The sequence below is a fragment of the Macaca mulatta genome, chromosome 18, assembly GCF_049350105.2.
Source record: "Macaca mulatta isolate MMU2019108-1 chromosome 18, T2T-MMU8v2.0, whole genome shotgun sequence".
In the NCBI taxonomy this organism is placed as follows: Eukaryota; Metazoa; Chordata; class Mammalia; order Primates; family Cercopithecidae; genus Macaca; species Macaca mulatta.
The window spans coordinates 77,845,213-77,870,863 of NC_133423.1; the positions used below are offsets into that span (position 1 = coordinate 77,845,213).

General features: G+C 38.5%; 1 protein-coding gene across 2 annotated transcripts in view; it reads left to right on the plus strand.

Moving 5' to 3' along the window:
- Positions 1–25,651, plus strand: part of ARHGAP28 (Rho GTPase activating protein 28) — a 198,080-nt gene that overhangs the window by 18,425 nt on the left and 154,004 nt on the right. The window contains exon 2 of one of the 2 annotated variants that reach the window (XM_077974761.1): positions 7,542–7,669. The exons of the other annotated variant lie outside the window; for it this stretch is intronic. Within the exon in view, the coding sequence (XP_077830887.1) occupies positions 7,653–7,669 (17 nt within the window). The 5' untranslated portion in view covers positions 7,542–7,652. The remainder of the gene's footprint in view (positions 1–7,541; positions 7,670–25,651) is intronic. 2 annotated transcript variants of the gene reach the window in all.

Here is a 25,651-nt window from a genome sequence, read left to right on the forward strand (position 1 = left end):
AAAGCTAATCAAGACAGAGTTCCTGTGCTTGAGGAGCTGATACTGGAGCCCAGGCATACTGGGAACCATTTCTTGTTTAGTATTGTATCCTCTGAAGAGGAAACAGGGTTTGCTTCACGGAGGACATGATATTTGAGTTGGGCATGTGGATATGCTGTGATATGTGTATATTGGTCTATAGATGAAGGTAGAGGGTAGGGAGAGGGAGTCAGTAATTCAGGTTGGATGTATTTAGGGATTGGCAAGCGAAGTAGCAGTAGTTTTTGTAGATATGTTTGGCAGGGTTTAATTTGTGGGATGAGATTGGCTCAACAGACCACTTGTCAAAGAAATGTCAGTTGTTTCAGCCAAAGCAATTAAAATAAGTTAATAAAAGTGCCTCACTTTGGGAGGTTGTCTTCAACTCTATAGATGCCATATAGTCTATTGAAGTAATTAAAATACTGAATTTAATGTTAATGCATTAATCTGGAAAGAATCAGACTCAAGCAAAAAATTCTTTTAGCGCTCTTGAAGAGTTCATGCTTCCCCACACAAAAAATACCCAAATAACTGGTAGAAGCTACTTTACACATTGGAAGTAGCTGATTTAATAGCTACTGATCATAAACATATGCTGGAATCATAGTGGTTCAGCCAGAGTGCCAGTATTCAGACTCCACATTTAGTAGAGACATGCATAACTCTTACCCCCAATGACTCACACTTTCTGTGTTTACCTTGGCTTGTGGTTGGATGACCCAGCTGGGTATCCAGTGTTGTGCACCAGAGGCACATGGGGCAAGCAGAGGGGGAAGGCTTTCACTTGACACTAATGAAACACTGGCCTGCCTTAGGCATTTTGGTACTTATGTGAATGCAAAAATATTACTAATAACAGAGCATATTTTGGAGGCCATCTCAAACCTGGTCAGCTGCATTTAAGCTCATGGCCACTGGTGCTGTGGAATGCACCCTTGTTTGCTTTGAAAGTGGTGAGGGAGATCTAGTTAGAGATTGTCTGCCTTCCTGGAATGACACCACCCCTAGAATAGAAATCTCCACATTCCCAAACAAGATTCAACCTAAATCAGCAAATACTCAATTCAACAAACCAGTTACTGCATCAATACCTATTTTGGGGAAATTTTACATTCAGGGTATCTTTACATTTATAGATACCATGACTATATTATATACCTGGAGAGAGCTCTCATAGTATTAAGAGTGTTTCTCTAGTACCTGGAGATTAGCTTTGAACAAGTATAGGGCAGTTCAATATAAAAATAGCACATGGCTAACATAGGGCCCGGCTCAAGTGACTGCTGTGTTGGAGGCTGCTGTCTGTGTTGTCTCCTTGAATCAGGACACTTCTGGGCAGCACTGCCATGATGGGCAACTTCTGTGGCTTGGATGTTTCTGGCTGATGTGAGAAAGCTGATGGAGCAGAGGCTAGGAGGACTCTGGGCATACAAGAAAATACCATATGAATAGGATGTTTCTGTTCTCAGAAGTGAAAAATGCTGGCAGTCAACATTTAACAAGGTCAGGGTCCAAGAAGTTACTGCCTTCTAGTCATTTCTCAAGGAAGGTATAGAGGAAGCCGAAGCCTTTCAGTATTTCCCACATGTTTACTGGAAATTATACAAATTGTTGACTAATAGGAAGACAAGGGAAATTAATCCTTTTTTTGACCCTCATGCCCACAATTTGTGGCCCATTTCCTAAATGGGAGTTTGCTCTGTGTTTCTAGTGCCTTCCTTGCTTTCCCATGTGGCTGTGTGATCTGCACAGGAGACCATCAGTCCCTACTCTTGTGTGCCAAGATGGAGGCAAAACATATTTGTTTATGTAAATGTTTATGCATGCAATATGTTTATGCATATTTGTTTATCCTCATTCTGAGGTTGGGGATAAAGTACCAGCACATCTCTGACCAATATAATCATAACATTAGACAAAAATGTTTGAGCTAAAAGTCAAAATCATAACATTAGACAAAAATGTTTGAGCTAAAAGTCAGTCAGTGCAAACAAGTGATCTGATCACTTGTTATATATTATCCATTCAGTAGGCCATAGTATACTCAAAATAGAAATTCAAGAAAGGCTAGCCAAAGTTATAGGTAGCAAATCAGTAGCATATGTTTATAGGAAAGTTAGAAATGTAAAAGCCAGAGATTACTCTCTCTCCTACAGATATTCCTTGGTAGTACTGTCTGGCAAAATGCTGGACTGGAGAGAGATTTTCCTTCACCCAGGGTTTTATAGTCTGCTGTGATTGCATATAGCCTCCCAGCAATCAGTTTATAGGACATTTGAGCCCCAAGGACCCGTAGAAAACATGGAACCTTATTTTGCAAATGAAGAAGCTGAGATATTAATCAACTCAAGTCTCCAATGTTCTAACATTTCTCTGCCATTTTTTTAAATGGGAAGATCTCATCATCATGCTTTTTCACACTGTATTCTTGCCATTCCTTCCTATCTAATATGTGGCATTAGAGAATAGCATCACGCTGTCCACAGAGTGAGAGATAGCTTATATGTATCCAAACACAGATTTTGGGGGAATGCTTAGCATCCATAGATTCAAGATTGTACTCTTTCTCAGGCCTTGGTATAGATGACATATTTAGAGTAGTAATATAATCAGTCTGCCCTTTGAAAGGGAGTATTTTAATGAAAATGAGTGTTCTATTTTAAAATTAAAAATTAGGACATAATTAATTTTCAATGACAGGTTATTCTCAGGTAGTATAGTGTAGGTAGCTTCAAAAATATACCCTCAATGCACATTTAAAGTTCAGTGAAGATTCCAAGAAGGAAAAAGGGATATATTCAAAACGGCATTTGTGATGATCTCCAACTCAGTTTTCTTTTCTGCGTTCCTTCCTTCTGTCTATTAGACTTTTCCTTTTGGAGAAGGCAACTTAAACTCCCATGCCTTACTGGGTGCCCGCTCTCATGTGTCTCTAGGTCTGCATGCATGGTATTAATTGCTAACGTCTACTGAGTGCTTCCTATAAAACAAGCACTATTCCAAATGCTTTACATGTATTAAAGCCCCTACGGTTTATTCCTATGAGGTAGGAATTTTTTTGCTTCTAATTTTACAGATTTAGAAACTGAGATACAGGGTAACTAACTGACCCAAGTGAAGTATGGTAATGTCAACCCAAAACCCATGCTGCTGCTGTTGCTTTTTAAAAATTGTGGTAAAATATACATTCCACAATACAGCTCATGCCTCTTAGCCATCACACTGTGTTCCCTTTCTATACATCCTACTTCTTGGCCTGAAGAGCCTTTTTCCTGGTCTTCACCTGGTAAGTACTATAGTCCTCGGAGATTGGGTCATATGTTACCGTCTTAGTCTGTTTTCTGTTTCTATGAAAGAATATCAAAGACTGGATACTGTATAAAGAAAATAAGTTTGTTTAGCTCATGGTTCTAGAGGCTGGAAAGTCCAAGTGCTTGGTGCTGCATATGGCCAGGGCCTTTGTGCTGTGTCACAACGTGGTGGAGGACATCACGTAGTGAGAGGGAAAGAGTGTGCCAGCTCAGGTCTCTCTTCTTCTTATGAAGCCACAGTCCCATCATGGAGGCCCACCCTGATTACCTTACCTAATCCTAATTACCTTTCAAAGGCTTTACCTCCAAATATCACCAACATATGAATTTGGGGATTAACTTGTCATCACATAAAATTTAAGGGACATATTTAAAACACAGCACTTAACATAATCTAAAGCCTTCCTTAGTACCTTTTCCTGTTTTCTTCCAATCTGGGTCTAGATTATTTCCTTTATGCTACCAGTGAACCCTGGGCCAGTTGCAGCCATAAATTTATTATTTCCAAAGGTAGTTAATGATGCTACTCCTCTGTAGCTGACCCCTACCCCTGCACTGGACTGCAGTTTCCCTGAGAGCAGAAGTCAGGGTTTATCTTTCTGATTTCAGTACCCAGCAACATGCCCTAGAAATATTTGTGGAATAGAGAGAGGGAGGCAATGTATGATTTTTTTAAATTGAAAAACAAAATAACTGACTGCTTAAAATTTTTCAGAGAAGACAATTTTTTACATTTTACAATGTGACATAGAAAATGATACACCAAAGAAACACAGAGAAATGTTAATCTAGGTCAGGTTCCACGTAGCCAGCTCCTGATATTTTCACTTTGTCAGATTTTATCTCTTGTAAAGAAAAAAAAAAATTCCCAGGAGGTGAAAGAGAAAGGAAATGCTTTTGTTTTTCAACTGTGAAACTGGAGTTTCCATGACCTCATTGTGAGGCCATCGCTCTTCTTGGAGGTATTAATAATTTGTCTCTTGTTAGAGTGCAGCTTCTAATTTAGGGCTCAGTGACTTAGGGTGATTTAGAAGGGATCAGAAGACATAATTTTAAAGACTGGAAAATGATGGCCATGAGCAATATACATGGAAATTGATATTATTGGAGTTGGAGTATAGAAAGGCAAAATTCTCTGTGCCAGTTGCGTCAACAAGAAAATATTGTCCCACTGATGAGCACATACAAACTGGTTCTCTATGGGGGTGTCCACCCCTAGAGAGAACTGCCAGCCCCAGCAATAGCAGTTGCTCCCCCCAGCAGCGTCATAGATCACAAAATAAAATAGTGCTGTCTCTTTGTAATTGTGTAAGCCATAACATTTGCTGTATAATTTTCTTTTCTGATTTTAGCTTGATTTTCTGTCCTCAAAATCTCCTAGGGTTATAAACATAATTGGTGATTGCTAAGACAAGAAGCCAATTTTTCCATTATCAGAAATAGCAAAGTACCTTCCGTTTTTGAAGCCTTGCTTACAAAACTTAAAAAAAATTCCAGGCATCTGGGAAATTGAAATTCATAAAATAATGTTTAATTAGAAAGGGAAGGAAGCTACATTTATAGAACAGAGTAATTTGATTATATTTTAACTATTAAATAGATTAATTTTCAAGGTGGTCATTCTTTATTATATGCACTTAATTGACATTAGATTATATTAAGAATTTAAATTTAGCTCCCTTTACAAATTGGCCAATGCCCATTCACCCTTGGTAGACTAATAAGGTTTCTACTAAGCCGTGTTTTTTATTAATCCTCATTACTACTCTCAGAGAAAAGACACAAATAGGGCCAAATGGAATTCTTTCCACTATTGAGTTCAATAAACACAATTTCTGGAGCTGTTTCAACAGAATGTGCGCATTATTATAAATTATTGGAAACTCAGACCCAAATCCAAACAATGAAGCAAAACAGACCTTCCTGCCTGTTCTGATTGCACCACTGTCGTCACAAGTCAATAAACGTCTAGTGCTTCACTTTAAAACTTCTTACGAGCTTTTTCTTGGTTCTCTTTCTCCAACTTGGTCTCTCACAATCTTTTTGTGTCTACATTTGAGGTCATCTGTGTCTTTAGTGCAAACCTCATGCAGAATAACAAAGATTCCAGTTGCAGCAAAACCACAAAGTGCTAAATCCCTCAGCCTCTGCGTGAGGAAGGCCATGTCTAAGGAATACTGTGAAATGGGCTCTGTAGGCTTCTCCTGGGCTCAAAGTCAGTTCTTGCCTGGGAGTGCTGTGTGACACAGCAGGCTTTTCCTCCTCTCAGCTTAAGAGCATGGACCAGTGACAGTGAGGCCCTTTGTCCCTCTCAGCACTCCCTGACCATCCCTGGTCACAGTTCAGGAATGCAGAAGTTGGGCTTCTAAGAAATTAAGCTAGTATCGTTGCACCAAGTCATGGGTTTATGTTTTTGCTTTATATGTTCATAAGCATTTTATTTGCCTTCATTTTTGACCCACTAATTGACAATACTTTTTTTTCTTCTGTTGTTGCTATAAATACTACGTAGGGGTTTTAATGAAGTATTAATAGACCCTCAAGCTTTTCCTAATAAATCACAGGCTTTTGTATCTTACAGAAATGTTGCTTAGTTGAGCGACTCTGGGTCTAAACTAGATGTAATTTGCAAAGACGGAGAGAATAAAGGGATTTGTAATATTTAGGGGCCCAGTTTGAAATGGTACTAATGGATTTATTTTGTATTTTTTTAAGGGAAGAGTCCTTGAAAGAGACTATTAAATAATGTCTACTTATTTTCAGGACAATATTGTAATTGTAGAAGCTTAAAGTAGGAAAATTAGTTTAATGAGTGCCACTGCTCTTGTCTAAAAAGAAATTTCTTCAAATTACTCATTAAATTTTTTGGAGGTATTCCTATTTTATCAAATGTGAAGTGACAATAAGAACAGATACTGTGTTTTTATGAGACCAAATTGAGATCAACTATATTTTTTCTTCTTTGCTATCTGTATGTGTGATTCACAGAATTAATACAATCTTATGATTTACTCTGTAGTATACAAGAAAGTTTCAGTTTGTTCTATAAATGCAGACCACACTTTGAAGAACATAATATATACAACCTCACATCATGTGAGATTTGAGATTGATGTTTAAAGATTATTCTTAGTAAAGTGGGTATTTTCCAAATTAAATGAAACGATAATATTTGGAGAAATTAGATTGAATTGGTTGAGGCATCTTATTTTTGCTGCTGTTTTTAAAGTTTGAGTTCTGATGGTCTTCCAGAGGCATAGCTACTGCATGTTCTGATTCTCTAGTAGCGTTTCATCTTCAAACATTTTACCCCTAGCATACCAATTTTTGTCTTAGTAAATATGGCCTCTGCCCGTAAGAGACAGAAGAGGTTGCTGAAATTCTTAAAGGAATCTAATTGTAAAGCTGACACACAGAACCATGGTCACTTTTTGTGACTAGGATTTGCTCAAATTCTGGTCTATACTAGCACATTTGTTCTTCAGTATTACATCAATAGCTCTAAAATATATTATACAGTCGATCTCGGCAATGATTTCATTTGTTCTTGATGTCTACTTATCTCAAATACGACCATTTGCATGAAAGAACAAGGTAGCATGTAGGAAGAATGACTGTTTAAAACATTACTGTAGAGTGGAATATAGAATTTATTTTTGGCCACGTGACTCTGAAGCTAATTACTTTCCTTGAATCTTTAGTGATACTTATTTCTTTCTATTAAATGTGATCTTCAGTCCTTACTGCGGTTTCTCCCAAAAGGTACCACAAACCCAACAACTATTACAGCAAACCCATTAATGATATGTCATTATCATCAGGAGATTAAACTGTATTTGGATAAATAGGGCCATTTAATGTTGCTAAATTGTACCAGGAGAAGGGAATCGAATACAGTTCTGTACTGGGTATCATAAGCAGGATAAATTTAACTACTAAGATTTTAAGAATCCATGCTGGCTAAGAAAGGGAGAGCATTGTCAAAATTCTCAAGTCACTGAGTAGGATAGAGTTGGCAGTTGTCTCCCTGATACTCATTCACCGATGGCCTGGAGCAACTTTCCAAAACTAGTGACCAACTGTGCCCTCCAACATCCGTAATTTGGTGGACTGAGATAAGGGTAAAGTAATAAAACTTAATGCTTCAAGGCATATGTAAACTGTTCTTCTGCAGAGATAGGACAGGAATTTTCTCCGTTCTTTCTGCAGGTCAAGTTCCCAAGGATCTTCAGAAGTAATATTGTGAAATGAAGCCCTGGAGCTGGGAACCTGAATTTGCCAGCTAAGCTTCCCAAGTAGACTGTATGTCTGAGTGAATAAATGAATTTGATCCAAGGGTAAGGAGGTCAGGGGGTTTCTGTAAGGGGACTAAAAGAAAGTAAATTGGCTGGGAGTAGTGGGACACGCCTGTAATCCCAACATTTTGGGAGGCCAAGACGGGTGGATCACTTGCAGTCAGGAGTTCAAGACCAGCTTGGCCAACATGGTGAAACCTCGTCTCTACCAAAAATACAAAAAAATTAGCCAGGTGTGGTGGTACACGTCTGTAATCCCAGCTACTTGGGAAACTGAGGCACGAGAATCACTTGAACCCAGGAGGCAGAGGCTGCAGTGAGCCGAGATCGCGCCATTGCACTCCAGCCTGGGTGACAGAGTGAGACTCTGTCTCAAAGGAAAAAAAAAAAGTACATTTTTGGAAGAATTTTAATATGATATGGAAAAAGCCTAGATCTCCTAAGGCAAGTGATGAGTGAAAGACAATATGGGAAAGACAATGTGAGAGAGTGAAGTTGAGTAGTGGCACCTTTCCAGAAAGTGACAATGGAATCCTTAAGGATATAAATGCCATTCGGGTCGTTGTAATAGACCAGAAGGCACTGAAGCAGGAGAGGCAGTGATTTGGCAAAAGGACTAGAGGGAAATGAAGTGTTTAAAGGCAGGAAGAGGCAGAAAAAGGAAAAACGGGGAAAAGCATTGTCAAGCTCATGATGGTAAGAACAATTGATTTTAGGATGAGGAAATGAAAGCATCAGAATTATTAAAACCATATAAAAACCAGTAATTATTTAAATTATTAAATTGACTTGTGCCAGTTGCACTGGTTGTGCCTCAGTAAGACAACTGTATATTTTATTATTCAAAATGAGACAACTGTGAGAGTGAACTTAACAATTATGCCTGGACAGCAGGTATAGCCGGGGGTTTTCTGAGCAAACCAGAACATGTGGTCATCTTATACCTGAATCTAAATATCATAAAATGTGGTATTCTATGTTTTCTAATGAGTGTCATCACTGATGAGCATTTGAGCAATTTCTTTTATATCAATAAACACCAAAAATATCAATTAAATCAATATATAGGTCTCAAATATTTTGGTTCATGTATAGAATCACAAAAGAATCAGGGCATTTTGGTTATAAGTCACTGTTATTTCACTTTCAGCCTCATCAGTATTGAAATAATCAACTCTGTTAATTTTGAAAGAAACAGATCTATAGGGAAGGGTAGGAGTCCTTGGAGCCAGACTGTTGGATTGGGATCCAGGCTCTTCTACTGACTGTGGGAACTTGGGCAGGTTATTTAGCCTCAGGGGCTCGGTTTCCTCCCTGGGGATAGTAACAGTATTAATCTCACAGATTTATTCTGAGAATTAAACACATTAATTAAAGACCTCAGAACGACAACTGCAACATAGATCTATGGAGGAACCAACTATTCTTTCATTACATTCTCAGGGTGCCCTGTTCTTTTTTTGCACAGTCCTTTGAATGATCATTCCCTGTCCTCTTTCCCTTCCCTCTCTTCCTACTCCATCTCCATTACTTTAAGGTGTTAAAAATTCCAAATTGAGTAAGGAAAATAACTCTCATAGAAATGACGTTCAGAAAATATCCTTTCTACTTTAGCTTATGTTAGAAGAATAAGATCCCACATAGAAGGGGGATCTTCCAAACCTAATAAATGTAGAGGTTGATTTCTTAATGTCCAAATTATTGATCATGATGATTTAATCGAAACTGAAGGATTAATTTAAATTGAAAAAATGTTCGTTATTTGGTGTATAGTCAGAGTTTTCTAGAAGGACAGAACTAATAGGATATATGTATTTATGAAAGGGAGTTTATTAAGGAGAATTAACTCACACGATCACAAGGTGAAGTACCACAGGGAGCAAGGAAGGTGGTAGTGGCTCAGTCCGAGCCCAAAATCTCAAAAGTAGGGAAGCCGACAGTGCAGCCTTCAATCTGTGGCCAAAGGCTGAGAGCCACTGGTGTAAGTCCAAGAGTCCAAAAGTCAAAGAACTTGGAATCTAACGTTCAAGGGCAGGAAGCATCCAGCATGGGAGAAAGATGAAGACCACAAGACTCTGCAAGTCCACTGCTCCCATCTTCTTCTGCCTGCTTTATTCTAGCTGCGTGGGCAGTTGATTGGATGGTGCCCACCCATACTGAGGGTGGGTCTGCCTCTCCCAGTCCACTGACTCAAATGTTAATCTCCTTTGGCAACACCCTCACAGACACACCAGGAAAAATGCTTTGCATCCTTCAATCCAATCAAGTTGGCACTTAATATTAACCCTCACACTTGGGTCTTGACAATAAAAAGCATTACTTAGAAAATCAAGAAAATATTCTTTCTAACCCTTTGCAAAGAATATGACCTGCTTAATAGTTATCACAAATGGCAAATAGCAGTATTTTTTGGAAACAAGGAAACTGCTTAGTGGAATAAGCCATTATTTCACATGGTGAAGTTTGGAAAACAGGAGAAAACCCTGTTAGACATTTGTAGAGATATGTAGGAAAATAGGGGATAGGGCAATGTGTAAAGCAAGAAGGGAAATAAATGAAATAAAGCAAAAGAAGCAAATTGTCTCTAGAAAGTTGGGTCAGAGGCAGAGATAAATGAGAACAGAAGCTTGACCAGCTTTACATATTGAGAGGAATGTATCTGAAGTAGGAATTCTAGGAACATACCAATGATTCATACAAAACCAGGATTTTACAGTCATTATGATGTTACTTTTTTAGAGAAATAAAATCCATACAGATTTGGTAAAAGGAGCATTCGAAGTTGTGATCAATGTTCTAGCTTACCTATCCTATTGAATTAAGAATCAAGCAGTGACAAGTGTGTATATGTTTCCAAAATTTTGTGATCTCTTTCTCCCTATGTCCTCCTCTCCATCATTGCAAAGTTAATGGGACCTGTGACATCAAAGACAAGAAACAGACCAAGTATCCAATGTTTTCAGCAACTTTGGTAAATTCTTTAAAAACCTGGTGGAGTCAAAGGTCTTTCCAGCATCCAGTAGAATAAAGCATTGAACACAGAGTTAGCTGTTCAAGGCACACAAGCAGGAGTATGGATCAAGCTCACACAGCACTGTCCCGGAAGATAAATGAGCTCTGCCCTTAGATTATCTGCCCAGTCAAAAGACTTAGTACCATGGTTTCCCTGAGACTGGGCCTCAGCATTCCTAAACCGAGCTATAAAGTTTTGACTCTGAGGGCCATTTTCCAAGTACCACTAAGTTATTTTTTGTGCTGTATTAAATAGCTATTTCCCAAGTTTATTGGCGAAGGCTTTGAGAAACAAACTGATGCCTGAGGAATTCTTCTTTTGACCTGTGTTACTGCATGGAGTTGTAGGTTTGCTAGCAATATTATTTCAGATAATCCGAGTGAGACATTCCTGTGGCAAACATACTATAATAAAACCGTCAGATGAGCAATGGGTGAGGGGCTGGGGAACTTGTTAAAAGCCATAAAGCATAACTAAGATTGTCCTTTTTTGCTTTGGTTTAAGGTGTAGCTTCTGCTCTGGAGTCTGGTGCTTGCTTGTCTTTTTTTTTGAAACAATGTCTCACTCCATCGCCCAGGCTGGAGTATGGTGGCATGATCACTGCAACCTCTGCCTCCCAAGTTCAAATGATTCTCCAGCTTCAGCCTCCCGAGTAGCTGGGATTACAAGCACACGCCACTGTGCCCAGCTAATTTTTGTAATTTTAGTAGAGATGGGGTTGCTCCATGTTAGCCAGGCTGGTCTCGAACTCCTGACCTTAGGTGATCCGCCCACCTCGGCCTTCCAAAGTGCTGGGATTACAGGCGTGAGCCACTTCACCCAGCCACTTGCTTGTCTTTTAACATTGTACCAGAAAACCAGAAGGGAAAGGGTGAGAAATACAAATTGTCCAGTTTTCCTCCTAGCTGCTTGGTCTAGTTAAACATTTGTAGGTACCAGACCTGAAAATAAGATTTTATGGTATTTATGATTTTTTTTCTCTATCTAGTCACTTATTATCTCAGATAAATGAGAATCGTGGTCTTCAATTAGAGAAGATCAAAGGCAAATCAGGAAATAGTGATTTATTTATTATAAGAGTCAGGTAATGACATAGTACTGCTTTAGATTTGTTCTGAAATAATATGGAACTTGTTGCTCTATTAGATAGATTTTTATTAATGAGCTTTAAAAATCATACTTAATACACATATGACACAGTAAAATTAAGTTTGAATAAAATCGTTGGTTAAAATCAATTTAAATTTAGTACTTAGTATGTATGGAGTAGGCTTTTCTTTTTAGATACTTACTGTGGTTTGTTATCGGCATTATTTCACCGATGATACCTTACATATAATTTGAAAGGAGGCAAATTCAGATATACTGGCAGCTGGAGATTTAGTTCTTAATCTCAAATCCTTTTAGGCGCAGTTACTCAAATTTCAGAATGTTTTATTAAACAGTTGGTAGGAAAATTTGGAAAAAAGCTAGGCTTTTCAAAAAGTAAAGTTTAATCAAAAAAGGCAAGCCTAGAAATGAATAAGGAAATTCTGCTTTTCACTTAGAACATTCTATTAATGATCCATAAAAGCGTATGTTTAGATATAGTTTTTATTATTTCATATCTTTTCTGTAGTATATAAAGTTACAGGGACTTACCTTCATTTTGGTGGTTCTCTAATTTGTTTTTAAATGCTACTAGTTTTAGTCAGAGTTATGCTGCATAAAATATGGTTGGTTCGTTTTAAAATGTATATTCAGAGCTTGAGCCCTGCACCTAATAGGTTTAAGAATTCAAAATACGCTGGATATGCTTATGGAACATCAGTATTAAATGAGTGAAGAAATTGAAATCTACAACGTTATCTATATGGAAATTACAATAGCAGAAACAAAAAGTAAATAGTAGCTAAAATTGGAGCACTTTCAGATTCCTATCTTATCTTGAAAAACTATGAAAGAATAACAGAGAAACTAGGCTCTTACACCCAGCAGCAAAGTTCCCCTGCTAAAGAATAACCTGACTTGAAATTTCACCCCCACGTCACCGCTTCCCACTGGGTTGAAAAACTGTGGTCACAGGTGATTGATTCCTTTTTCAGAAGGCAGTTCATTGAGATCGGTATCAGAACCTTGTTTGATTCAACAAGAAGGCTATGCTAATTGTTGGGCTATTTTCTCGGCGAGGGGCATCAAACTGTAATCAGGAATTTTAGAGGAAACTTGTGATCAAAACATTTGCATCAGGAGTTCAAACAAAGAATTCAATGTGCCAAAATAATGAAGTGAATCTTCTCTGTCATGGAATTGTATCCTAACTATACCTGCCTATGTAAGTTCAAACACACACACGCACAAGCTACATGTTTTGGAGAATTGCAGTGAACAGATAGTTTTTTTTCCGCGTTAGAAACATTGGGCCACTTTGAAAGTTTGGTGACAGTAAATTTGCAAATAAGATTATTTTCATTTTCCAAGTTAAAAAATTGTAAGTTTCTGATGCTGTGATTGAAAGCAAAAGAAGTATAATTTGTAAGAGAACTCTCAAAGTCAAGATCCTCTTATCCTAAAAACAAGACTACAGTCCCCAGCACACCAAGAAATTCTTAGGTCCAGATAAGAAACAAACTCAGAATTCAGCAAGTACATTGTAAAAGTATACAGTATAGTATAATGAACATACAGTAAAATAATGAAATTTAAATGCATGGCTTCTGTGAAATTATTTTTAAAGAATTTTTAAACTAGCAGAAAAGTTTATTTTTACTGACGGTTCTGTTGTTTTTACAACACATTCAAAACACTTTCTACAGAAGCTTTTAGTTCCTTAGCAAGATAAAAGATTTCTCACTAAGAAAATGGATTGCTGGCCGGGCGCGGTGGCTCAAGCCTGTAATCCCAGCACTTTGGGAGGCCGAGACGGGCGGATCACGAGGTCAGGAGATCGAGACCATCCTGGCTAACACAGTGAAACCCCGTCTCTACTAAAAATACAAAAAACTTAGCCGGGCGAGGTGGCAGGCGCCTGTAGTCCCAGCTACTCGGGAGGCTGAGGCAGGAGAATGGCGTAAACCCGGGAGGCGGAGCTTGCGGTGAGCTGAGATCCGGCCACTGCACTCCAGCCTGGGTGACAGAGCGAGACTCCGTCTCAAAAAAAAAAAAAAAAAAAAAAAAAAGAAAAGAAAATGGATTGCTTTGATAAAGCAATAATTAGCATCGATGTCAAATTTATTATTATCCAAATTATTATCTCAATTTAGCTATTGCAATAGAGCTTTCCCTTTAAAACCTCCATCACCGTTACTATTACTTTACATTCTGATCTTTAATTCATAGGAAGGGATTTGTTACAGTTAGTCTGGGTCAGTGACTCAATCTCTTCAAGAGGACGAAACACCAAAATAGGCCTTGTACTTTCCTGGATTCTTTTCATGTTACTGATTTTACCTGGGTGTAATTCAGAATACAAATGTAGAAGTTGTGTGTATCCATATCAGGGGTCCTTAGAATATGGGAAGATGAGATTGTGGGATTATACTTAGGTCTCTGTATACAACAACCTTTTTTATTTTTCCAAGTGAAATTCAGTCTTTAAAATGCATGTAAACATACACAAAACAGCATATATATTATACAATTCCCTTTATATAGTATACAAAATAAGCAACACTAATTGGGGGTATCAGAAGTAAGGTTAGTAGCATCCTAGAGATGGGGTGGGGGTGAGGGCAGGGGCGGGTAGTGAGTACAAGAGACATGAGGCGAGCTCCTGAGTTACTCTTCTTTTCCTGATTTCAGTGACATTTCATAGGTGTATTCTGTCTGTGAAAACTCATCTGGCGATCCACTTACGGTTCTGTTTTCTCATGTATATTACATTAAAATGTTTTTAAAGGCATGTGCATTAGTAAACATGGAATTTTGGTTCCTCAGCTTGGGTCTTGGATATTCACCCAAATACAAGTTGGAGAGGCTGCTTATATGCACACATATCTCACAGATCTTGGAGTCTAGTCCACAGTGTTAAGTGAAGGAAACAGTATTGATGGAGGCAGACATTGCCACTGCTTAACCCACAGCATGCATCTGGGCTCCTAGGCCCTAGGCTTGGACCATCAGCCGCCCAGCCGTATTATAATCTGTTAGCAGGTGTGGATGAGGACCAAGGATCAGATTCAGGAAGGGCCAGTGGTCAGTGAGGAAATGGGGAAGTAAAGCCAACAAGCCAAGCATTGTTAATGATTGAATGACCTCCAGATATGTACCTTCAGCCCAGCCTCCTTCCTGAGTAGTGGTTTTCAACTTGGGCTCTGCAATTAGGAAGACTCAATTCCTCTTTTAGCTTGGCCATTTTGTAGCTGTGAGCCTTTGGCCAAGTTATGTTATCTCATTAAGGCTGAGCTTCCTTATTTGTAAGAAGATGTATAATAATACAGAGTTGTTGGCACACTCTGTGGTTATATGGGAAAGGTTTAAGAAGGGTAGCGATAGCGAGGATAGTTTCCATCAATAACCAGTGGTCTACAGGCAGTTCCACAGGTTTCTTAATTTCAAGAGGTCCAGTTTTTACTTTGTCATCTCTGCTCACCATTATCTACCCATTTGATGGTAGCATAGGAATCATTCTCCTTTTCTCCTTCCCTCTACCAGTCACCCCATTGATTAGCTTTCCAGTGTGTGTCAGTTTCTTTCATCTGCATGGAGTGACTCAAGCTCTGAGCCTTTCTGGCTTGTCCTACTTCAGATGCCTCCCAGGTGCACATCCTGCTCCAAAAGTTTCTTATAATGCAGACAGTGATTTTTCTAAAATACAAGTTCAACCATGCCACACACACACACACTGCTTGAAATTCTATAATGGTTTTCATTGTCCTTAGGGTAACCTGAACTGCTTAATATTTTATACCACCTTATAAGGCCTTACATGGCCTGATTTGCCGCCACTTCCCTCTCTAGCTTCAAATTTTGCTGTTTCTCTTTTTCAGTCTGTACTGCAAAAGGATGTAATTTCATTCAGTTTCCCCTTCAACATGCTACACATCCTCTTTCAATTCACGCATGATACTCCTTCTGTTAGAAATAGTCTGCTGTGTCTCCCCCATTGTTATGAAATGAACTGTGTTCCCCCAGAATTTATATGTTGAGGTCTAATCCCCTGAATCTCAGAATGTGACTATATTTAGAGATAGGGCCTTTAAATAGTTAGTTAAGTGAAAATAGAGCCTAATCTAGTATCCTGTACTGGTGTCCTTACATGAAGAGAAGATTAGGACAGAGGGAAGACCAAGTGAAAATGTGGGGGGAAGACAGCCATCTATGAGCCAAGGAGAGAAGCCTCAGGAGAAACCAACGCTGTCAGTACCTTGATCTTAGACTTTTAATTTCCAGAACTGTGAGAAAAAAAAAATCTTAAGCCGTCTAGTCTGTGACATTTTGTTATGGCAGCTCGAGCAGAGTAATATTCCCACAATGAATTCACTTCCCTGCTTCGGGACTGAGCGTAGAAATAATGTTTTCTAGGGTACTCTCTGGATCAGGCCAGGTGCCCTCTGATTGGCATAACACCACCAAAACTATATTGACCATTCACCATGCCTTGTATCATCCCATTTAATTTTCACAATAACTTTATGAGAGGGATGGTTTTTTGTTTGTTCGTTTGTTTGTTTTGAGATGGAGTCTTGCACTGTCTCCCAAGCCAGAGTGCAGTGGCGCGATCTCAGCTCGCTGCAACCTCTGCCTCAAGCCATTCTCCTGCCTCAGCCTCCCAAGCAGCTGGGACTACAGGCATGTACCACCATGCCTGCCTCATTTTTGTATTTTTAATAAAGATGGGGTTTCACATGTTGGCCAGGCTGGTCTCGAACTCCTGACCTCAAGTGATTTGCCTGCCTTGGCTTCCCAAAGCGCTTGAATTACAAGCATGAGCCACCACTCCTGGCCACAAGAGATGATTTTATCATCCTAAATTCACCAATTAGAAAACTGGGGAAAAGAGGAGTTGCTAGACATGTACAGATGATCCAATCTCTTTCCTCAGTTCTTATTTGTCAAGGAAGAATATTCCTGCACACCTTTTAGAGTCTGACTTCCAGACTAGCCTTATTACTGTGTCATAGCAGTCATCCTACTTTACTGCAGACACTTGTTTAATTTTCTTCTCTGCTAGTCTCAAAGCTCCAGGAGCACAAAGCCTATGTCTGGATTTTTTTTCTCTGACCCGTATCAGCCAGTGTCCAGCACAATGTGTGTCCCACAAATATGTGCTGGGTGCTCCCAGCTCCAGTGCTGAGACAAGTGAGCTGCCAGTAGTCTCGCCTGGTCCATGGATGGGGAAGGAGAACAGCAGTGCTCTTTAGGTGGGGAGGATACAGGAGCTGAAGTGCAGCGGAGAGGGCATAGGTGAGCACAGCGCTCTGAGCTTCTCCCTCTTCTCTCTCCACAGTTTTTGCAGTTCTCTTTATTTGGTTCTGTTTATTTGGTTTAGAAAAAGAAAGTATGAAAGCAGAGAAATAATTATCAAGAATATGCTATATCCAATCTTTATTCGTCCAATCTAGTTGGCTGTTTTTTCCATCAAACTATAGAAAAAACAGCTTTCTTTAGAAATTAGGAATACGGATGATAAAATCTGATTCCACACACTTTAAGTTGTCCATGGAAGGAGTCCTTGTAGACATGAAAGAATGAGGTAGTCATTTCAGTGAAATGAAGGGCAAATAGCTCAATTACTGAATTGCTTGATATTAGAAAAAAGAACATGAATTGGTACCTTTTCTAGAATTTCACAGGCACTTCCTACAGTCCAAGGTCCATGAATATTAGTGTAAGCCCACGTCCAAAGAGATCAAAGGAAATATTAGCGTATCAACACTGTTTACACTCCCCTACGTTAGTCATTTTAGTAGCTGTCTTGATGATCAGATTGAAAAACCATAGTGTATGTAGAGTTTGGCATTATCGAGGTTTCAGGCATCCTCTAGGGGTCTTGGAGCATATCCCCTGAGGAAAAGGAGGGACCACCCTATATCTTAAGAGAGGCTTAAAGTGTTGTTAGACACTTCTCCAGAGGAAGATGGCTCCTCCCTAGAATCAGGGAAGGCATCAGCCAGAGACTAAGTTGGCCCTGACATTATTGTAGTAACCCCTCTTCAGGAGCTGAAAGCCTGCCACCAGCCTCCCTGAGGCAGCCGGCAGTTCTCTGACTGGATCTGACCTATATGTTAGACCAGTGAAGGAGCTAAGAGAGATTTCATGTTTAAGCCTGCTTTAGAATTCAAATCAAATAAAACTCTTGTAAGGTTATTCTGCATCTTATCCCTATAATGGAGCAATTCAAGCCTGAAAACAATGACTGGACTTTCTGCATGTTAAACTCTGACCTGGGTGCTAAAAAATGCTAATGTTAGAAATTGCGGACAGTTGCGGTCTGACCATTTTATTGCATTACTTTACATTACTTAAACATAAAGTCCTGCGCTATTGAGTTTAAACCAAATGACCAATACAATTGAGGCATTTATCTCCAACGGAGGACTTAAAATGGAAAAAAAAAAAAAAAAAGACTCAACAATAATTATTGCTACAGGCTTTAGCAGTCAGACAGATGTTATCAGGTAATACTAGATTTGATTTGCTAATGTTTTGCTGAGGATTTCTGTGTCTATGTTTGTAAACGATGTGGGTCCGTAGGTTTTTGTTTTGGTAATGTCTTTGTACAGATGGTTTTGGTATCATTATAATCCTGGCTTCTTACAATGAGTTGAGAAGAGTTCCTTTTACCTGTTTTTTGTGCAAGTTTGGTTTCTTCCTTAATGTTTAGTAGCCTATTAGTGAAGCTATCTGGGCTTGGAGTTATCTTTGCGGGAAGGTTTTAAATTATGAATTCAATTTCTTTAATAAATATGGGTTGATCTCATTTCTTCTGTCAGTTCTAATAAATTATCTTTTAAGGCATTTGTCCATTTCATATAAGCTGTTGAATTTCTTGTCATAGAATTCTTCAAAATATGCCCTTATTTTCTGTTTGTAATCTGTAGGATTTTTAGGTACAATCTTCTTTTTTTCCTTTCCAACACTACTTATTTTTGGATCCAGCTGAGCTATAAATTTATTAATTTTACATATCTTTTCCAAATCCTGCTTCTTAAATTTTTTTTCTATTGTTTGCCAGCTTACTGCTTACTGTTTCATCGATTTTTGCTCTTCATTATTTCTTTGCTTCTATTTACTTTTGACTTAATTTAATGCTCTTCTTTTAATAGCTTCCCTAAAGTGGAAGCTTAGATAATTGATTTTGTATCTCCCTTCTATTTTAATATAAACATTTATTACTATAAAATTCCCTCTGAGGATTGCTTTAGCTGCATCCCATATATATTGGTTTGTTGGAGTTTTCTTACTATTGAGTTCAAAATATTTTCTAATTTCTTTTGGGATTTCTTCCTTGACTTTTCTGGATATTTGAAAGTGTGTTGCTTAATTTCCAATCTTTGGGGATTTTCTAGGTATTAAAAAATTAATTTCTAATTTAATTCCATTGTGGTCAAAGAACATACTTTGCATGAATTAAGTCCTTTAAAATTTCTTGAGACTTGTTTTATGGCTTGTCATATGATTTATCTTGGGAATGTTCCCTGGGAACCTAAAAAAGAATGTGTAGTCCACTCTTTGGGATGAAAGTAGTCTATGAAGATCCATTAAGTGAATTTGGCTGATGCTATTGTTTGTTTTCTTTATTTTTCCTGATTTTCTGTCTACTTGTCCTATCCCTTACTGAGAGAAGAGTGTTGAAATCTCCAACTGTAATTGTGCATATGTCTCTCCTTTCAGTTCTGAAGGGTTTTTATTTCAAATACTTTGAAGCACTGTGTTTCAGGACATACCCATTTAGGATTGTTAGGTTTTCTTGATGAATTCAATCATTTATCATAAATAAATATCCCTCTTTGTCGTTAGTCCTAGTTCTTTTTCTGAAGTTGTGACAACCATAGAGTTGTGCTGCTAAGACCTCCTTTCCAAAAGAGTGGAATCCTTAGCCCACAGACTCAGTTGCCACACCTCAGGACCTGCCAGTCTTCCTGTAGTGGCTCTGCTCTCCCCAGGATGCCACTGGCCCATGACTGAGCACAGCATGGTACTAGACCGGGCCGATACAGCCCCAATGCCAGCTCCGCTGGTGGGCAGTTTCAGCTGGGGGATCTCTGTAGGCCTGGCTGAGACTTTTGGGGACCTACACCGCAGTCCCAGACTCTTCCTACTCAAGTCTTTTTCCCATTCTCTGATCATGGTTTTCAGATCTGCAGTCATGTTTGAAGGCTTTTCTGTACCCAGTGTGACTCCCACTTACCTTAATCTTTCATGGCTGTTTCCCCGCAGTACATTTCCTGAGCCTCTGATTCAGTATTGATAACTGCTTCATGCAGGACCCAAGCTGCTGCACAGATCTGCCTGTCTGAGTGATGTGGCCAACCCAGCTTTCTTATGATTCGCGTTTGCATGGCATATCTTGGTCTGTCCTTTACTTTTCCTGTGCCTATGTCTTTATGAAGTGTGAAGACAGCATATATGCTTGGGTTTACTTGAGTTTTGCTTTTTTTTTTTTTTTTTTGTATTTTATTTTATCTCTACTCTTTTAGCTCTCTGTTCATTATTTTTCATGATTGCTGCAGAGTTTACAACGTGACACTTTATCTTATCACATTCCACCTTTGAATAATGCTATCATTTCGTGTATAAGAATCTTATGATTTTTGCTTTCATTTTTTCTTCCTCCCCTTTTTGCTGCTATCATATATTTTATTTATTACATATGTCATAAGCCTTAAAATACATTATTATTTTTGTTTCATACAGTCAATTTTATTTTAAAGAAATCAAAATAAGAAAATAATTTCTTTTATATGTACCCACATGTTTACAATTCCCCATATTTTTATTCTCTTGTAGAGGTCCAAGTTTCCATCTGGTAATATTTTCTTTCTGCTTGAAAAATTTTACATTCTAGTATTTTTTTTCTAGTGCAGATTGGCTGGCTCTGTGCTTTTGTTTGTCTAAAAAAGTATTTATCTAGTCTTCTTTTATGAAGGATAACTTCACTGGATATGGAATTTTAGGTTGATCATTTTTTTCTTTTAACACTTTAAAGATGTTGCTCTACTGCTTTTAGCTTGTGTTGTTCCTGACAAGAAGTTTGCAGTTATTTTTATCTTTGTTCTTCTGTATGTAATATGTCTGTTTTTTCCTACTCTGCTGCTGTCAATATTTTCTCTTTATCCTGTTTTTCAGCAATTACATCATTATATGCCTGTCTGGTTTTGTGTTATCTTTCTTCGTGTTCACTGAGTTTCTTGAACTTGTGATCTATAGTTTTCAACAAACTGGGAAAATTTTCAGTCATTATTTCTTTAAATCAGTTCCCCCTCCCAATCCCCATCCTAGCACTCCAGTACCACATATGTTGGACTACTCCATGTCATCCCACAGGTCACTCAGACTCTATTCAATTTTTCCAAACACTTGTTCCTCGTGTGTTTCAGTTTGAGTATTTTCCATATTTTGTCTCCAAATTTATTGGTCTCTTGTTCTGCAGTGGATTAATGTGCTGATAATTCTATCTAGTATATTTTTCATTTCAGATATTTTGTTCATTTCTAGAAAGTTTTATTTTCTTATCTCCCATTTCTCTCCTCTTATTTTTCTTTTTAAGTCCTTAAATAGTTGAGCATATTTATGATTTCTCTTTTTATGTCCTTGTGTGCTAATTCCACTACTCTCGACTCTGTCATTTCTGAGTCTGTTTTTGTGCCTCATTTTCTTGCTTCTTTGCACGTATGTAGTTTTTCAGTGAATGCTGGACTTGTTATTTTGTTGTTGTTCAATGCAAAGTTTTATTGCCTTTCTTTTAAAGTTTTGTTAAGGGAGGTCTAGAGTAGACTTTCCTTAGGCTGATTTAGTTTCACTAAAGTGAGAGACTTCTGGGGTTTTCACTAAAACCCCAGGTTCTCAACAAAGACTTTCTATTCTGATTGGTCCAAGGTCAAATGCCTCCCAGCCGTTTAGGAGCTCTGGGAATTGCTTAACTTATAGAAGATCTTTTTTTTGGGGGGGTCAGGGGCTGCTCTCTGAAGTTGACCCTGCATATGAGTGACTTAATATTTAGCAACAAACTCAAGGAAACCCATATGGATTAACTGAGCTCTTTGTCTCTATAACTTCTTCCTGTCAGGTACTTTTTCTACCAAATTCCATCTGCCTTAGCCTCCCTGAACTCTGTTCTATGTCCCCTTAACTCAGTGATACCCCAGTGTTCTTGGCTTCCCCTTGCTGTACAGCTCGTCTGAGCCGTTCATCCAGCTGGAAAGCTAGGATGCCTGTAGGACTCACTCACCATTCCCCTTCTCTCAGGCATCACATCTTCTGTTGTGCTTCCTCTCATCCGATGTCTATAAACAGTTTTTTTATGTAGTTTATGTAGTTATCTAGTTATTTATGGTGGCAAGGCTAATCTAATATCAGTCAATCCATTATGGCCAGAAACAATTTCAGCTTTTATAAATATTCTGGGTGTTTCCTTCTAGACATTAAGGTAGCCCTTAAGACCCTCTTTAGAGTTGAGAGAGAAGCAACTTTTTGAGAAGAGACTCCAGGGCCGTTGATTGTGCCCTGGACTGACACAGACTGATACCAGACACAGGACCATAGTTGGGCATCCCAGATAGGAAGGAGATCTGACAACTGGAAGGTGAGGGGTTGCTGTGGCTCCTGCTCCTCCCAGGTCCTGTTTCCCAGTCATATTTCACACATAAGGAATATAAGTCAGGGACAACCTGTACATCCAAACTATTCGAAGAACGTAATTTCCTAACTGGGGCTCCATATCTATCATTTCATTTATGGATGTGAATTTTCTTTCTCCTTTGCATGTCCATGGCAATTTAAATATTTCTTTAATCTTTTTCTTCTGTATCAATGCTCTTTATTTAGGACTTCCAAAAGCGAGGAACTCTGTTAAGGGATTTGCATTCATAAACTCATTTAATTTTCACTGTGACCCACTGAGGTAGGTAATGGTATGATCTCTATTTTATTCATGAGGAAAGCGAGACTTAGAAAGATTAAGAAATTTGCTCAAGATCATGCACCTACGTTGTGCCAAAGCCAGGATTTGCACCCATGTCCTTTTCATTTCGTGCTCCACATTCCTGATGTTAGGCTATCTTTCTGTCTTGTATTTCACACTACCTTTGTACTATAGTTTTTTCTGTGTCTGTCTTTGTAGTTTATGAATTGATTGAGAATAGGAACCCTGTACTTACACATCTTGTGTCTTCACAGCATTAGCTTGCGCACAACAATTTAGAAAGAGAAAAGGGGGAAGAAATGTCTCCTTTATTATTTATTTTGGAAAACAAATAGCCCTAAACTCTTAGAATTAACTTGCCATCAAAATATTTCCTTATCGAGAATATTTTCCTTTCAAGGTAACTTTGTCTTATTTTTATTCCTAACAAATCATAGTTACTGGAATTAGCTGATAGGAAATTAGCTATCCTTCTATAAAACAACAGATGGCAACAAGGAAAAACTCATTTTTATTCTGTTGCAAAGTGTACATAAGCAGTAATTGCAGGCTTTGGGATAATGTGTTCTATGATATTTGTTCCTTTTAGTCATGGACATAAATGATCTTCTCTTACAAGACTGATTTTTGTGTTTTCTGTAGCATTAGATAAATATTTATTAAAATATGATATATGGGCTCAAATAAGGATAGAAATAGCACAAGACCCTATAATCAGTAACTTGAAGTTATCCTTTTGTTTGTGAACCAAATATGCAGTACTGTCTTGATTAAATCTGTCAGTAATCTGGACAATGAAGCACTTCTACAGGAAAAAGCTGACTGGTGCATTGGCATCCCCAGGGTCGGATGTCAGAGCTTCTGGGTGCTTCCAAAGTGTTCTTACATTAGATGAAGAAAAAAGACTTGACTATTGGATGGCAGTTTCCACAATTCATCCCCACCTTCCCCTGGGGTCAAACGTGCTTGTCACAGGCAGCATTTAAGCTGCATCAGATAACCTTCTACAGCTGAGCTCTCTTGCTCCGCATAGACTGGTATTTGTCAGGCCAGAGGCTACTTGTAAGGTGAGAAAGCCTGGCTGCTGGAAGCTGTTAAAAAAATCGATATCAGACTTCTTTAGAATCTTTAATTATTCAATTAAAAAGTGCCTCCAGCTCTTGGGCAGCTGAGTGAGGGGGAGAGGGAAGAGGTGGGAGGTAGGGGGTGGGGAACCACATTGCCCCAGTGTCTGAAACCTTGAATTCAGAAAAATATAAAGAGAATGAAGACTTGTGAAAGTCAACCATTTGTTTTTATTTGACCACACTCTGTTCTTAGAGATTCTTTTTCATCCACCCCAATCTGTAACTTTCAGGTTCAATAATTATGAAACTCTTCTCCGTATTTTGGAACTAAAATGACTTCACTCAGAGTGAGCAACTTTAAATCTTTTTTTGTTTTGTTTTATTTTTATTTTTGAGACAGGGTTTTGCTCTGTCACCCAGGCTGGAGTGCAGTGGTATGATCATGGCTACTGTAGCCTTGTTCTCCTGGGCTCAAGCAATCCTCCTGCCCCAGCCTCCTGGATAGCTAGGACTATGGGTGTGCACAACCACACCCCGTTAATTTTTAGATTTTTTGTAGAGATGAGGGGGGTATCTCACTGTGTTGCCCAGACTGGTCTCAAACTCTTGAGTTCAATTAAATCCCCATGCCTTAGCCTCCTAAAGTGCTGGGGTTACAGTTATAAGCCACTGTGCCTGACCTAAATCTTTATTTTCAATTATTAATGCTCACAAAAAGATCTGTGGTAAGATCGTTCTTGTCCTGTCTAAAATGTGGGAGCCAAGAGAGGGTAGGGAGGAAAAGAGAGATGGGGAGGTTCGTATTTCACAAGCAAAGCAAGAGCACTCCTTAGAAGTGAGAGGGAATTATGTTTCACGTGATCTTTTGAGATTTGGGATCTTTCATCTCTTGGTAATTTTATAAAATGGACAAATAACCACTAAAATCACTTCCTTCGTTACACATAATAGATTAATGAACATTCATCAAGAAATTGATTTGTGGTCCCTAGTGACCTGAACTGGATTCAAGCAATAATGTGAAGGCCCAACACTAAATACCATATGTTGTTTCCAATCCTTGAGACTATCCTGTTGCCCAGTACGTTTTTATGTTAAATATTAGTAGTTGGATCTTAACAACAACAAGAGAACACATGTCATTTTCCTTGTCTGGATAATGCTCTTTATGTAGTTAGATAAAAGGTTAGGACTGCTGTTCAACAGCATATTCGGGTGACTAGCTGGAAGAGAGGAAACATAGAAATGATAAAATTCAAAGTAGTAGATACCTCAGATACCGAGCTGATCATTACACATTCTATGCATGTAACAAAATATCACATGTACCCCATAAATATGTAAAATATTATGTATCAGTACAAAATCCTCTCAAATCCAAAAAACCCCACAAAACCATTAATGAATCCCACTGCCACCAAGCTAGGACTTAAAGGGCAGTGGGTGTTTTCATTTTTAAGGGAAACAAGCCCAAAAAAGGACTTTAGGTATACTTTAAACTAAGCTAAATTGTTTCAGTGAATTAATTCATACTAAATGTTGTACCTAATATTCACACTCCATGAAGTTCACTTGTACATTAACCATCTTAATAGTATGTTTCAACTGGGTGCTCTAACAGAATGTAAGGTCGTATTTATTACATTTGTTTTCAGGAGCTCCAACTTGGCTTAAAGTTGACTACGTTGCATTTTCCCTGGGATGTTTCTCCATAGAAAAACTGTACAGACAGTTCCTGACTTAGGATGGTTCAACTTACAATCTTTTGACTTTACAATCGTGCAAAAGTGATACGTATTCAGTAGAGACCGTACTTTGAGTGCCCATTCAACCATTCTGTTTCTCACTCTCAGTACAGTATTGAATACATTACATGAGAT